The sequence below is a fragment of the Mobula hypostoma genome, chromosome 10 (assembly GCF_963921235.1).
Source record: "Mobula hypostoma chromosome 10, sMobHyp1.1, whole genome shotgun sequence".
In the NCBI taxonomy this organism is placed as follows: Eukaryota; Metazoa; Chordata; class Chondrichthyes; order Myliobatiformes; family Myliobatidae; genus Mobula; species Mobula hypostoma.
This window is the reverse complement of record NC_086106.1, coordinates 53,128,195-53,141,812: the sequence shown is the minus strand read 5'-3', so window position 1 is coordinate 53,141,812 and position 13,618 is coordinate 53,128,195. Positions and strand designations below refer to the sequence as shown.

Below are 13,618 nucleotides of genomic sequence, written 5' to 3'. Positions count from 1 at the left end.
TAATTTCTTTAGCCAGAAGATAGTAAATTGACCCAGGTAGCTGTGGAGGTCAGGTCTTCGGATGTATTTAAGACAGAACTTGATAGGCTCTTGATTGGACATAGCATCAAAGGTTCTGGGGAGAAAGCCGAGGAATGGGGTTGAGGAGGGTAAAAGAAGGATCAGCCATGCTTGAATGGCGGAGCAGACTTGATGGACCAAATGGCCTAATTCTGCTCCTATGTCTTATAGTCTTATTCAGTATGAATATTAAGGTAAAAGGAGCTATAGGAAGTAAATAGAATTAAGTCACATTTCACCTATAATTGAATTGAATAGTCCAACTGACTGGAATATTTTTTAAACAACATTAAGAGTTATTAATTAAATAATGAATAGAGCAATAATTTTCAATGTGCTAAAATTAGAGACTATAATTGTGTTATAATAAATCAAGTCTGTCAGATACAAAATCACTGCTTTAAAACTTAATTTGTTAATCATAATTTTTTTCACACAGCTACCACTGACCTTCTCCCATGGCTCTCTACATGTTCATATAGTAACACTACTTTCACATCTACATACCAGAGTGCTTCCCACTCTTCATTACCCTGATGCTCTGATTCATCTGTGGTCACATTCTTCACCATTTGCCTGTAGTGTATACTCACATCTTGAGAAGCTACAAATGGAGCTACATGCTATAATATATTGCTTCTGTGAAATAGAACCTGGAAATTCTTAAACATTTTCAAATTTATTCCTTTATATGAAGTCCAATATTCCTGCCTGGTCAGTTTAGATAAAAGCAAACCAATTATTCAGACCCTTACCTGATGCTACACCAGATGAAAATCAAATGTACAGTACTGTGCAGAAGTCTAGATTTTTGTACCTTTGATTTTTGAAATAAGTTTTATTTTAGATGTGTATTTTTTTTATCTTCTGCATTAGTAAGTCAATAGAAAAGAGCAAATTTTAGATTTCATTTTAGGCATTCACTTTCAAAAAAATTAAATACTACACAGAAATTTATATATTCATTAAAGAAAATAATACATTGAGTAATAGACTACTTTTCAAATAAAACCTTGATAACTTTTGGATATATAGCCCAGTGCATGATTGATCAAAGATAACAAACAGGTGCTAATGATCAATGACATAATGAGTTGAATGAACTAAACTGATTAACTGAAACAGAAATGGGTGTAGAAGGAATCAAACTGGGCGACGGACATCCAAACTAAAAGGTGAGGGTGTGGCAGATGCGACAGCTTAACCCTCAAATCATCAATTCTTACACCATGACAAGAGTGAGCATAGCAACAAGACACAAGGTCTCTCCCAAGCAGAAATTTTGTGGCAGACAGGAGTTTTAAGACGTGCTTATCAAGCTCTTCAAAAACACAAAGAAATGGGCAAGGTTGAGGACAAGAAACATCGTGGTTGGCCACAGAACCTGAGTGCATCAGACGAGAGACACATCAAACTGAAGTCCTTTCTAATACAAATACTGTTGGTGATCTGGTCAGAATTAATGGAATCCTCAGTGCTGAGAAATACAAGCAGATCCCCACCCATCACACAATATACTATCAGGGAGGCGACTGATCAGTCCCAGCTTCAATCTGTAGCAGGATAATAACCCCAAACACACGGCCAAGGTTATGAACAACTATCTTCAGCAAAAAAGAACAAGGAGTTCTGCAACAGATGGTATGGCCTCCACAGAGCCCTGATTTCAACGCCATCAAAGCTGTCTGGGATTACCTGGAGAGACAAAAGCAAGCAAGACAGACAAAGTCTACAGAAGAACTGTGACAAGTTCCTCAAGATGCTTGGGAAAACTTACCAGCCGATGTTCTTAAAAAACTGCACAACAGTGTACCAAATTGATGCAGCTTTAAAGGCAAAGGGAGATTTGATATAGTTTTTAGCTGTTTAGTAATTTTTTAATATTTAGAAGCTTTTCATTTCATGGTTTTTGAAAGCATCTTCACTTTAGAGATTTCTTTTTACATATGCCGAAGACTTTTGCACAGTACTGTAGACGAAAAAGTTATACTTCTCTTGGGCAAATGGTAAGCTGCATGAACGATACTAAAATATCTAGTTTATTTTTCTTTTGGGAGCAATCTTTAAAGTACTGAAACCACCTTTAAAGTATATATATGTGTATCATTGGGCCACTTATAGTCGTCGGTGTTGCATTCTCATCCAGGCTTAGAGAGAAGCTATTAAACCAGGTGACCCCAAAGTTCACAGATCTTAGCCCTAGAAATCATGTCATTCTGAGTCTTGTTTTAAATGGTTTATCTCCATGTGAACTCCTTACAAATTTTGAAGTGTATCCAGAGATTACTACAGATATTAGAAGACTATTGTGAACATTATTGTACTCTTGTGGGTTACTTGCAAAAATTCACATAGTTTCAGAGATACCTTGAAAATACCAACACAGAGAAGATACCTTTGGCATCTGGTGAACTTTCAGACTCATGGGGATCCCCTTACAGAACAGAGTAGCTGGATGAATGCTTAGAATACTGGTGCTTAATTTGGTTTTAAAAAGCTTTACAGCATTTCTCTGCTTGCGATAACCTACTAGGACAATCAGTGTTCTGCCAGTGAGGCCAATGATCTATGTCGTGGGCATTTCTTTAAGCTTGGTTCAGAGCTCATCTGGTTAGTACAGCAAATCAAAATAAAAATGGGAAGATTTGAAGATCCACCCATACGCTCATTAAAAATGAAAGCACAATACATACCAACTTACTGTGTTCATGTAATACTACTCCAACCTTAACAAAAATAAAATGTAAGTATTTTATGACCAAAAGAATACAGGAACTTGTATGAAGCATCTCAATGCAAAACATTAATTCCTTCAGCATTCTGACTGTAGTGCATCACTTTTCTCACTTCCTGTTTATGCTGTCAGAACATTAAAAAACAGACAATGACTTTAAAGACAAAAGAGGCAAACATAAGTTGTTCTGAAAAGGATGCAATTTATACAGTATGATGACCTGATGAATTCAATTAAACTTTTATTGAAGAAAAAAATGTTGAGCATCATAGTTCATGTTGACTGAGCTGCAGCAGCTCTCCTATTGTTACCACAAAGTGGGTTAAATAACTTCATCAAACAAGGTGTACAGGCGCAGCAGGTTAGTGGCCTGTACAGCAAACGAGGAGTAGGCTGGAGCTGACCAGGGTTAAATTAAGCTGGGCCACTCTTCAAATTCAGCAGGTGAAATGATGGTAGCATAAATACTGCACACTAGAATCCAGACGGTCAGAGTTATGTTCAACTGAAGATACCAGAAAGATTGAATTTTGCTCAGCAACTTCAAATAGGTGGGGCAACTGATTAATTAAAGTCAGCATTTTAATGGGAAACAGCCATATGAGGGGGTTTCTTCCCACATCTATATGTACTGTATTAAATTAGTTCTCAAGTTTTGAACCCCATGGTGATGAATATGCATGTACAGGTTAATTAATTGACTATTTTAAATGAATCACAGAGGAAGACCCTCTGTAATGGAACTCTCTAAGGGAAAATGAACACACTGTATAACAGTTATATCATTGAACATTTCAGACAGAGTTCAGTCCTGGACATATATATTTTGTTATGTCTCTCCTGTAACCGGCAGACAACTGATGCCGACAGTACTGCACAAATAACTCGATCTACTGTTTCTGTAATTATACTCAGGTCACTGCCTACGATAGTTACTACTGAGCAAAATAGGCAGAAAATCTTTGATATTAATTATGATGCAGTGCAAATAAGTTCTTTGTAAAAGCTGACATTAGAGCAGTTGTGTCCTTTTTCTATGGTGCAGATAGAGGTGATTCTCGGGAAGGTGACCCAGTATTCTCATCCGGTGGAAAGACTGTAAGAGTGCATGCTCTGATTCCTCCCAACGACTCAGGGAGATCAAAGACCTTCTGCCATTCATCCTTCTCAGGATCGTACTTCTGAACTATCTCCACCATGCAGCGGTTGTTCCAAGAATAGCCTCCCACCACGTAGATCTTGTTTTCAAAGACTGCCACACCTACGTCACTTTGCCCTCGCAACATGGCTGCAATCGGGGTCCAGTGGTCTAAGGCAGGGGTGTAGAACTCGCAGCTTAAGACATCGTCGTAATCGCTGGTTCCTCTGAAGTGATTCCCCCCAATGACGTACAGTCGATCTCCAACTGTGCACATGCAATGCAATCCCCGAACAGTGGTCATGGGAGCTTTCTGAGTCCATTTGTCCGTGTCAGGATCAAAGCACATGAGTTCTTTTTGAAAGGTATCATGGGTAATCCCTCCTGTGGAGCAAGAACATACCCAAAGCTATTAGAAGGTTTCTTTTGTAAAGTTCCCTCACCACTTCCAAGAAAATAAGAGAGCAATTCCAACAATTATCCTCTATCTTGAGAAGCAGCAATATATAAAATAAAAATCAAATTATTCACAGGAGCATTGTCCAACAAAGAAATTGATGTAAAGCCTATTATATAAAAATTAGGCCAGATTACCAACAGGTAGTCAAAGAACTTGATTTTAGGTAGTATTAAAAAATACAGGCAGAGAGATTTTGGAAAACAAAGTGAAAGAGTTGGAGGAGACTGAGGAACAGAACCATGGAGCGACTTGAAAATTAGTGCAAGCATTCTCAGATCAAGACTTTGCCTAACAGGGAATTTGCTTAAATCAGCAAACTCAAGGTTTAATATTTCCTGTGCTGCGTTTGGATGTGAGTAGCAAGGTGGCAAACTTCAAGTTTAGAAAGAATAGGTCACAGGAAACCAATCACAAATGCATTGGAATACCAAAATTATAACAAGACATTGAAGGGGGACTTCAAATAAGGGTAGGAGGAGATGGAATTAGACAATGTTACAGAGTGTAAAAGGGCAGCTGTAATGATTTGTAGCATTACAATATCCTAAACTCAATACAAGCTCAAATAAGATCCAGGCGACAAAACTTAAAGTGTGAATGAATCAATACCTTTTCTCAATGAAAAGACAATAAATATTAAAATGCAGCCAAAATGAATGGGCTACGTTATTCAGCATCTGGCCCACCATTCAAAAAGATTGTTGTATTTTCATTTTATCTGCGTGCTTTTATTCCATAATTCTTAACATCACTGCTTACCAAACGTCAATCAAGATTAACTATAAGTGTTCCATTAACCTACGCTAAACAACTGTCTAAGGGAAAGAACTCTAGACCGCCACTAATGCCTGTGACCTCCTTACTGAGGATCCCCTGATCAAAGGACATTTTGTCTTTGCATTCACCCAATGAAATCCTTTAATCATTATAAGACAAAAAACTCACCATTTAGCCCTTTATTAATAATTCCTGGTGACCTGTATTTTTATTATTTATTGAGATATAGAGTGGAATAAGCTCTTCCGGCCCCTGTCGCCCAACAGCCCCCAACTTAGCCCCAGCCTCATCAAGGGACAATTTACAATGACCAATTAACCAGTACAATGACCGGTACATCTATGGACTGTGGGTGGAAACCAGAGTGCCCAGAGAAAACGCATGCATTCCATGGGGAAGACATACAGACTCCTGACAGATGATATCGGAATTGAACTCTGAACTCCAATGCCCTGAGCTGCAAAAGTGTTGTGCTAACCACTACGCTGCCATGGCACCCATCAAGTATCTGCAGTGTCAGGATATTTAAAGAATATTCAATGAATATCCTGGCACTGCAGGATACTTGAATGCAGATGTGTTGCGTTTATTTTTTTCTTTAGGGCAGAGATTAATTCAATTTAAGATTAAAGCCATGAGGTTGGCAATATTTATGATCACTTTGGAATATAACAGCAAATAAGAGATGTAGTTGGTGGAGTAGGGATGGTGACATTTTCGGGAAGAACACAGCAGTGAAAAGAAGAACGTGACAATATTTGTAAAGTGTGTGTGAACTCTGGGATAATTTAGGGTTTCACTGTGAATTAAGGTTCACCAAAATACGAAGATGAAAGAGGTGACGATTTACTGATCATTCACAGGCAATGCCAGGACAATAATCTCCGATGAATTTAGCTAATCAGAGATCAGCCTGAATATAGGTAACAAATACAATCAAAGTAGGAAAATAAAGAAATAGGAACAACGACTGGCATTAATTTAATATCTTTTTTAGGTTCTCCCAAGGTGCTCAATATCCAATGAAGTACTCTTGAAATCCAATAACTATCAATATGTAGAAATCATGGCAGCCAATTTAGTTTACAAGGTTCTATAAACAGCAGTGAAATAGATGAGAAGTCTATTTGCTCTCGAGGTACTGTGGTCGGGTTTGACTTTCTAAGCAAAAACGTTAATTGCCCCTCTTAGTTTGTTATTTTCTTCGCAAGAGTTTCTTTATTTCATTGTTAGCCATTTTCATTTGGATCATCCACTCAGTCTTTTTTTTCCTCTGATGATATTGGATTTGCTGACTGTGAAGTTCTAAACTCAAATACCTAAGCCCTATCAGATATAGATAGCTATGAGTACACTCACTAAAGGGAGGTTATACTGTAAACTACCTATTCTTCAAAAACTAATTCACTTCCCTGTTGATCTTCCATGGCGAGAATAGCTACCAAAGCCTACTATTTTGAGTGGTGCAACCCCCCCCCCTTACCAAGGAGAAGATACTTCCAGCTAACGAAGTAGTTTAAACACAGTTCATTTATTTTTAGTGATACATGCTTTTTCAGCCAGACAAAGCTCTTAAAAACATGTTTAAAATTCACTGAGGGTATTCAATCATAAAAAGAACAAACAAATTAAAACAGGATTTCCAAAATACAGGTACAATTCTTACAAGCTAAAGACATACCAACGATGCAGATGAACAAAGCTGCAGACGATGTCCGTTGCAGAAATCAAAGCTCGAGGAATGGATTCTCATCATTGTCTTTCTATCATTCTTCTTGACGTTCTTTAAGCATTCCTAATTAAGCCTGAACTGGTCCTTACATACATATGGGTTTCCTGCAACTTGGGTGACTTCACATGTACATATTCCTCAGATACAATTTTTACACATACAATCGAAAAGCTTCTTGGAAACACAGTTCCCAGGTACCTACAATGAATTCTATGAAGCCAACTTCCCTGAATACATAAACCTTCCAATTTATTTGTAGATCTGTCATTTGCTATGCTAAGTGATATTATCCATCTGGTCTGTAAGCTTCCTTGAATTAAATAACTTAGCCAGCATTGTCTGTTTGAAACAAGCCAAATTAAATAACCCGTTGTCTTATACTGCATCTCTTGATAAGTCAGTCCAGGTGCTATGAACCAATATCCTGCTTTCTATAAACAATATGTATGTTAGCACAGCTGCTCTTCCAACTTCAAACTGATTATTGCTTGCTATTTACATTATAAAGACTGGCTCCCATTTATGACAAGAAGCTAAGCAAAGAATTTTAGTTCAAAGTTTAACTTGTATTTCCCTTTGTAGGGGACAATAACTAGGGGACATAAGCAGGAATATTAATGAGGGGAAGAAAATCATCCAAAGAAGAATGGTTAAAGGTCTGGATCTTACTGTGCAATGAAGAATTGAGGTAGAAATGTTGAACATATTTAAAAAGAACCAGAAGGATCACTTAACATGTCATAACCTTCAAGGCTACTGATTGTTCTGATTCTTCTTTCCAACCACCTTCCTCCCCCATTTCCAATCCTGTTGGCCCTGATTCTCACCAATCACATTAACACCAAATGCCAGTTATTCCTGGTCATTCCAATGCCATTTGCTGAGCTATCTCCAATCGGTTCTCCATTCTTCCTCCAATAACACTGCCAGTATGACTCCTACTCTTTCAATCTTACCAATTACCAGTCTTTTGCCCACTTCTAATCCTGTCACCAAGCACTGGTATTTTCACCACAACCATAGCTAACATTACCATATAAAACTTTAAATGCAATATATTACAATAAATTATATTAATCGGAACTTTTTACAGAAACTTAGTTATTGTCTGTATAAATTTATTATAATACATAGTCATTCATAATCATTATTATTCCTCCCCCTACACCTGCAATGTCCCCACTACTGTTGGCATCTTGTCTTTACTCTCTGATCCTTCAATAAGTACATGCATCTCCTTTACCTACCCATCCAGTCTCACAGCAAGTATTTTTCTAGACCATTCGACCTCACCAGAAAGCACCAGATTTCCACTGATGCTCCCATCATCTGGTCACACCAGTATCGCCCCTGCATGCCTGATCTCTGCACAAGTGCAAGTGTCTCTACCTCATCCCTATAATCCCACACCGAGTATGGATCTCTTTCCCATCCCTCTGTTCCTCCCATCAAGTGTTCATCAATGTCTCCATCCCTCTAATCTTTCTACATTCAAGTTTATTGTCTTCTGACTTGACATATATAACCAAATGAAAGAATGTTCCTCCAGCCGCGGTGCACCCACAAAACACTTAACACGCACAGCACATACACCAAAGTATTCCCATAAATAGTTAACAAAACATTATTGAAAATGCATGCAGCACAGGTAAACAGTACAGTATACAATAAACAGCATGCTGACCTAATGACAAGTTCTCAGTGGTGGCAGGGTATTCATTAGTCTCACAGCCTGAGGGAAGAAGCTGTTACCCCGTCTGACAGCCCTAGTCCTGATGGTAGTGGATCAAGATTGTGGGATAGGTGGTGGTGATTCTGAACAATACTTTTGGTCCTTCATCTGCAACGCTCCTGGTAAATGTCACAAGTAGGAGGGGAGGGAGACTCCAATGATCCTCTCAGTAGTTTTTACTATCCTGTGTAGGATCTTGCGACCTGATGACTTGCAGCTTCTGTCCCACACAATGATGCAGCCAGCCAGAACGCTCTCAATGGTGTTCCAGTAGAAAGTTATTAGAACGGGGGTGAGGAATCTTGCACGCTTCAATCTCCTCAAAAAGCGTAGCTGCTACTGTACCTTCTTGACTATTGGGAAGTGTTGTGGGTTCAGATTAGATTGTTGGTTATGTGCACACCAAGGAATTTTGTGCTTTTCACTCTCTCTGCAGCAGAGCCATTGATATGCAATGGAGAGTAGTGGATCTGTGCCTTCCTGAAGTCAACAATTACCTCTTTTGTCTTGTCCACATTGAGGTTTAGGGTGTTGTTCTCACACCATTCAACAAGCCTCTCTACTCCTCTCTGTATGCCAAGTTATCATAGTTGCTGATGAGAAACTGTTCTATCATCAGTTATCTTGATGATGTGATTTGAGCTGAATCTGGTAGTGCAGTCGTGACTCAGCAGTAGACTGAGGACATACCACTGGGTGGTACCAGTGCTCAGCTCCATGGAGATGAGATACTGTTGCCAACTCGGACTGACTGAGATCGTTCTGTTAAGAAGTCCAAGATCCAGTTAAAGAGAGGGATGTTGAGTTCCAATGAGGATGATTTACTCAGCAACCTCTGAAAAATGATCGTGTTAAACCGGTCTCTTCTCCACCACTCTGATCTCCCGTCTAGTACTGATCCTCAAAACCCCACCCAACTGATCCCATCATCATATACAGGAATCAGACGAAGCTCGATTCACCTGATTCCATGAAGTATTGTTGTCTGGAAATTGCTATATGTCGGCTACAAAATTGGGTAACATTTTCGTTATTACACCTAGCAACCAGTAATCAAAGCAACTGATAAAAAGGAGAAGTGATTCATCAGGAGGATATGCATAAAGATTGCGTGATTGAGCTGGTGACTGTGCACTGTATCCAAGTTAAATATTGTTTTCCTTAAATAAGGATTGCAAACTCTAGTGCGTCAGGTGTGGTTTCAGCAAACACAGTTAGCTGGGCCAGACTTCCTGGTCCTGCATTGCAGCCTCCTTGAAATGACAGATTAGCATTCTATTTACCTTAATTGTTTGCTGTACCCTTACCATAAACATTTTGCTTTTATAAGAACATGCAGATGTCTCTGAACTCCAGCATGTAATAACCTAACTGTTTTTTAAAAATACTTATCAAAGTGATTAACCTTGCATTTCCCCTCAGTACACTCATTTCCAATGTTTCAGCCACTGATGAAGCTGTTGCATCGTTCTGGGAACTTTACAAACCCTCACAACTGATTATTTTCCACTTATCTTTGTGTCATCAAACTGTTTACACTTACCTCTTCATCCCAGTTATTAATGTAGACTGCAAACAACTGAGGCTGCTGTACACATTCCCCAAGTCAGCTGACTAGTTCGTTACAAATGGGAAGACAGTTAATGTCCTGATTATCACTAGCTTTGATTTGTTGCTAACCAATCCTCTGCTCAGATATAACAATATTGCATAATTTTAATCTCATGTTCCGTTACCTAATGCAATTATTGTTAACATGTAGTGTATCAAATATATTCCTGCCCCTTCATTATTTTACAGATTGTATCCTCACATTTCTTAAACTTGACCTTCCTTCCTTATTCATGGATTGCTGCAAATTCCTAACAATTGATAATGAAATCAGGAAGTACTTCTAAATACAGAGGTCAGTAGAAATTTGTACCATTTTCTTTCAAAAGATGGTAGAGACTGGGGAATAATCGCTAGCTTTTAAATAGATTAATAAAGTTCTGAGTTGTCAAAAATCTAAGTGGTATGTTGTTCCTACTAATTCATCGCCTTAAGGCCATTGCTTAGTTGAATGCTGAAACAGGCTGAAATAAGAGAGTATTGGTTACCCATTTCTGTAAAAAGCAATAATGTGTTTAAAAAAAAATCAAGGTATCAAAAAGACAAACAAGTCCACACAGTTGTCTGGGAAAACTCCAAGATGGATGTAAAGCCATCAAATGAGTTACCAACAAAAATCCTGAAGTTGATTTCACATCTGCTCAAAAGGGCCAAACCATGGATGGTGTAAGTGGGAGCCAGGTAAAAATTTTGATAACTATATACTGTGGAAACACATTTGAAATCCTAGGCTGGACATCAGTCCGATCTAAACCTGTGTTAGAGAGAAGAAAGCTGAATGTTCTATTCACATCCTTAATCCCAGAAATCATAGGAATTATCAATGTGCTTGACTTCTCACATGGAAGAAGAAGACATTGTCCTGAAATGAGACCAATAAAGCTCCATCAAATAGGACCAAGGTCAACGCTGCCAAACTTTGATAAATAAAGCAAGCAAATCTCAAGGTTGCATAATTTATACATTCTTTGATAATAAATGTACTTAAATCTTGAATAAACTAAATCAGATTGCAAAGGTGCTAACACTACAGAGAAATTTCAGATCAATTCAAATAGTGAATAACTAATGTTTAGTATGCTAACTTTCTTGCAGAAAAAGGAAACTGGCAAATGTGGTGGCTACAGTGTCTTAAAATGGACAGATCAGTTTTCTGGAACGACAAACTTAATAATATTATTTGTTTAGGAACTTAAGGTTTGAATTGTTGACGTAAAAAGGAAAATGCTTTAATACAGAACACACCTTATGAATTGAGTGGCCATATTCATACTTTAGTTTCCCTTCCTTAATAGATATAAAATGATTGGATTGAAACAAAAACATAAAAATAGTGGCCTGACATCAGCACTTACATGACATCTTTCACAAGCAAAGGTAATCTGAAATCACTTCAAAGTCAAAAAAGTACTTTTAAAGTAAAGATTGTTGTAATGCAGGAAATATGGCTGTCATGAATATAAAAAATGTTCCAGTAATGCTCATGAGAGCCAAATATTGGATAAGAGATGATAAATTCATTAACATATAAAGTTACACATTCTTGTTGAAAAAATAAAAACAGAAAATGCTGTAAGTACTCCGGACAGGCAGCATCTGCACAGAGAGAAACAGACAACATTTTAGGTTACTCGTAACCGTTGAAGAAAGGCAGATTTAATATATCAAAAATTAAATATATTTAGTCTCAGAATATCAAGTCATTTACTTATTGTTTATTTGAATCTTGATTAGATGCAAACTTCAGCCACTGCAGCTGTGCAGGTGGAGAGGAATGTAGAATCAAACATTGATAACCATATAAAGTCATAAGTTAAAGTTCAAGTCAGTTTCTTGTCATTCAACTGTACACATGTATACAATCAAATGAAACATTTTTTCCAGACCACGGTGCACACAGTACATATAACTCACACACATAACACGTAAAGTAATATTATCGAAAAGAATCTAGTGCTTTCTCAGTGTATATGACGTATAAACTCTTCTTGGGCTTCCAGCTGGGTACATGTATCAATTTTAACCACGGTTTCAATGCCAATCTGCATCTTCATCATGGATGATGCCTAGGCACATCTAGCCTGGTGGTATATATACACAACTCTCATTATCCGTCCCTCCTAATTGGTTAATACTCAACCAATCAGATTTTTGCTGTCCCACCTTGTTTAAAATCATATTCTAGTGCTTACTTAGAGTGTGGCTTTCATCTTTGTTAAAGTTCTTACACTCTCATTTTATTTCAATGGCTTCCTTCATCAGGTGATCCCGAAACCCACTGGCATGGCCCAGTAGATTTGTGTCATTGAAGTCAATCCTGATGGGGCCAACCAAGTTGTGTCATCAGTGAAATAGATGATTTGGTTTGAACAGGATTCAGCAGCATCTGTCAACATCATGAACAGCAGTGGGGAAAGCATGCAGCCCCAGGGAGCAGCAGTGTTCAGTGTGATTGAGCTTGAGAACTCAAGATGTTTCTGCCAACACAGACTAACTGTAGTCTTTCTGTCAAGAAGTCCAGGATCCAGTTACAGAGAGAGCTGTTGAGACCCACCAAGGGCAGTATACCAATCAGCTTTAGAGGGATGAAGTCGAGCTAAAGTCCATAAACAGCATCCTGGCACATGAAGCACCATTTTCTGGGTGGGACAGGCTGGAGTGGAGTGCAGAAACAATGGCATCATCAGTGGACCAATTTGACTGTAAAGCGAACTGGAAAATATCTAATGTATCAGCAAGATGGGACTTAATGCAATTCATAACCAGCCGCTCAAAGCAGAGAATTCAATAGTTTCACAGGCTGGGGGAAGAAGCTGTTTCCGATCCTAATAGTCCAAAGTAACAGAAAGACGGGATCTAATGTGATCAAAGCACTTCATTATTGTTGAGGTCAGTGCCACTGGGCAGCAGTCGTTGAGTCAGATTACTGTGGTGATGGATGATGGTGGTTGCCTTGAAGCCTGTGGGGACAGGGGACTGTTCCAGAGAGATGTTGAAGATGTCTGTTAGACCCTCAGTCCCTCAGCACCCGATTGGTACGTTATCAGGCCCTGTAGGTTTACTTGGTTTGATCCCGGCTAGGATCTGCCTCACATCAGCTATGGCCAGACTGACTGCCTGCTCCTCAGGGTTGTGAGCCCTTCCTCACCAGCACATCACTCCATGCATCAAATTCAGCATGAAAGACATTCAGACTATCATGAAGTTGTAGATCTTACTGACAAATACATCTGAAATGAAAGCTGACTCAGGTACGTAGGACAGAAAGCATGAAGATTACAAATTTTACAGTATATTCATGAACTCAGCACGACTACTGACTTCAATATCACACCACATAGCAATGTGCAAACCTGTGATAACATGTCAGGAGA

General features: G+C 38.6%; 1 protein-coding gene across 9 annotated transcripts in view; it reads right to left on the bottom strand.

Moving 5' to 3' along the window:
- Positions 1 to 1,885: 1,885 nt before the first annotated feature.
- The window catches only part of klhl13 (kelch-like family member 13), a 231,730-nt gene continuing 219,997 nt past the window's right edge, over positions 1,886 to 13,618 (bottom strand). For 5 of the 9 annotated variants that reach the window (XM_063060495.1, XM_063060497.1, XM_063060501.1 and 2 more), the window contains one exon: positions 1,887 to 4,316. In XM_063060495.1, coding sequence (XP_062916565.1) covers positions 3,829 to 4,316 — 488 coding nt within the window. In that variant the 3' untranslated portion in view covers positions 1,887 to 3,828. Of the gene's footprint in view, positions 4,317 to 13,618 lie in introns of all 9 variants that reach the window. The other 4 variants (XM_063060499.1, XM_063060498.1, XM_063060496.1 and 1 more) reach the window with 2 other exon arrangements.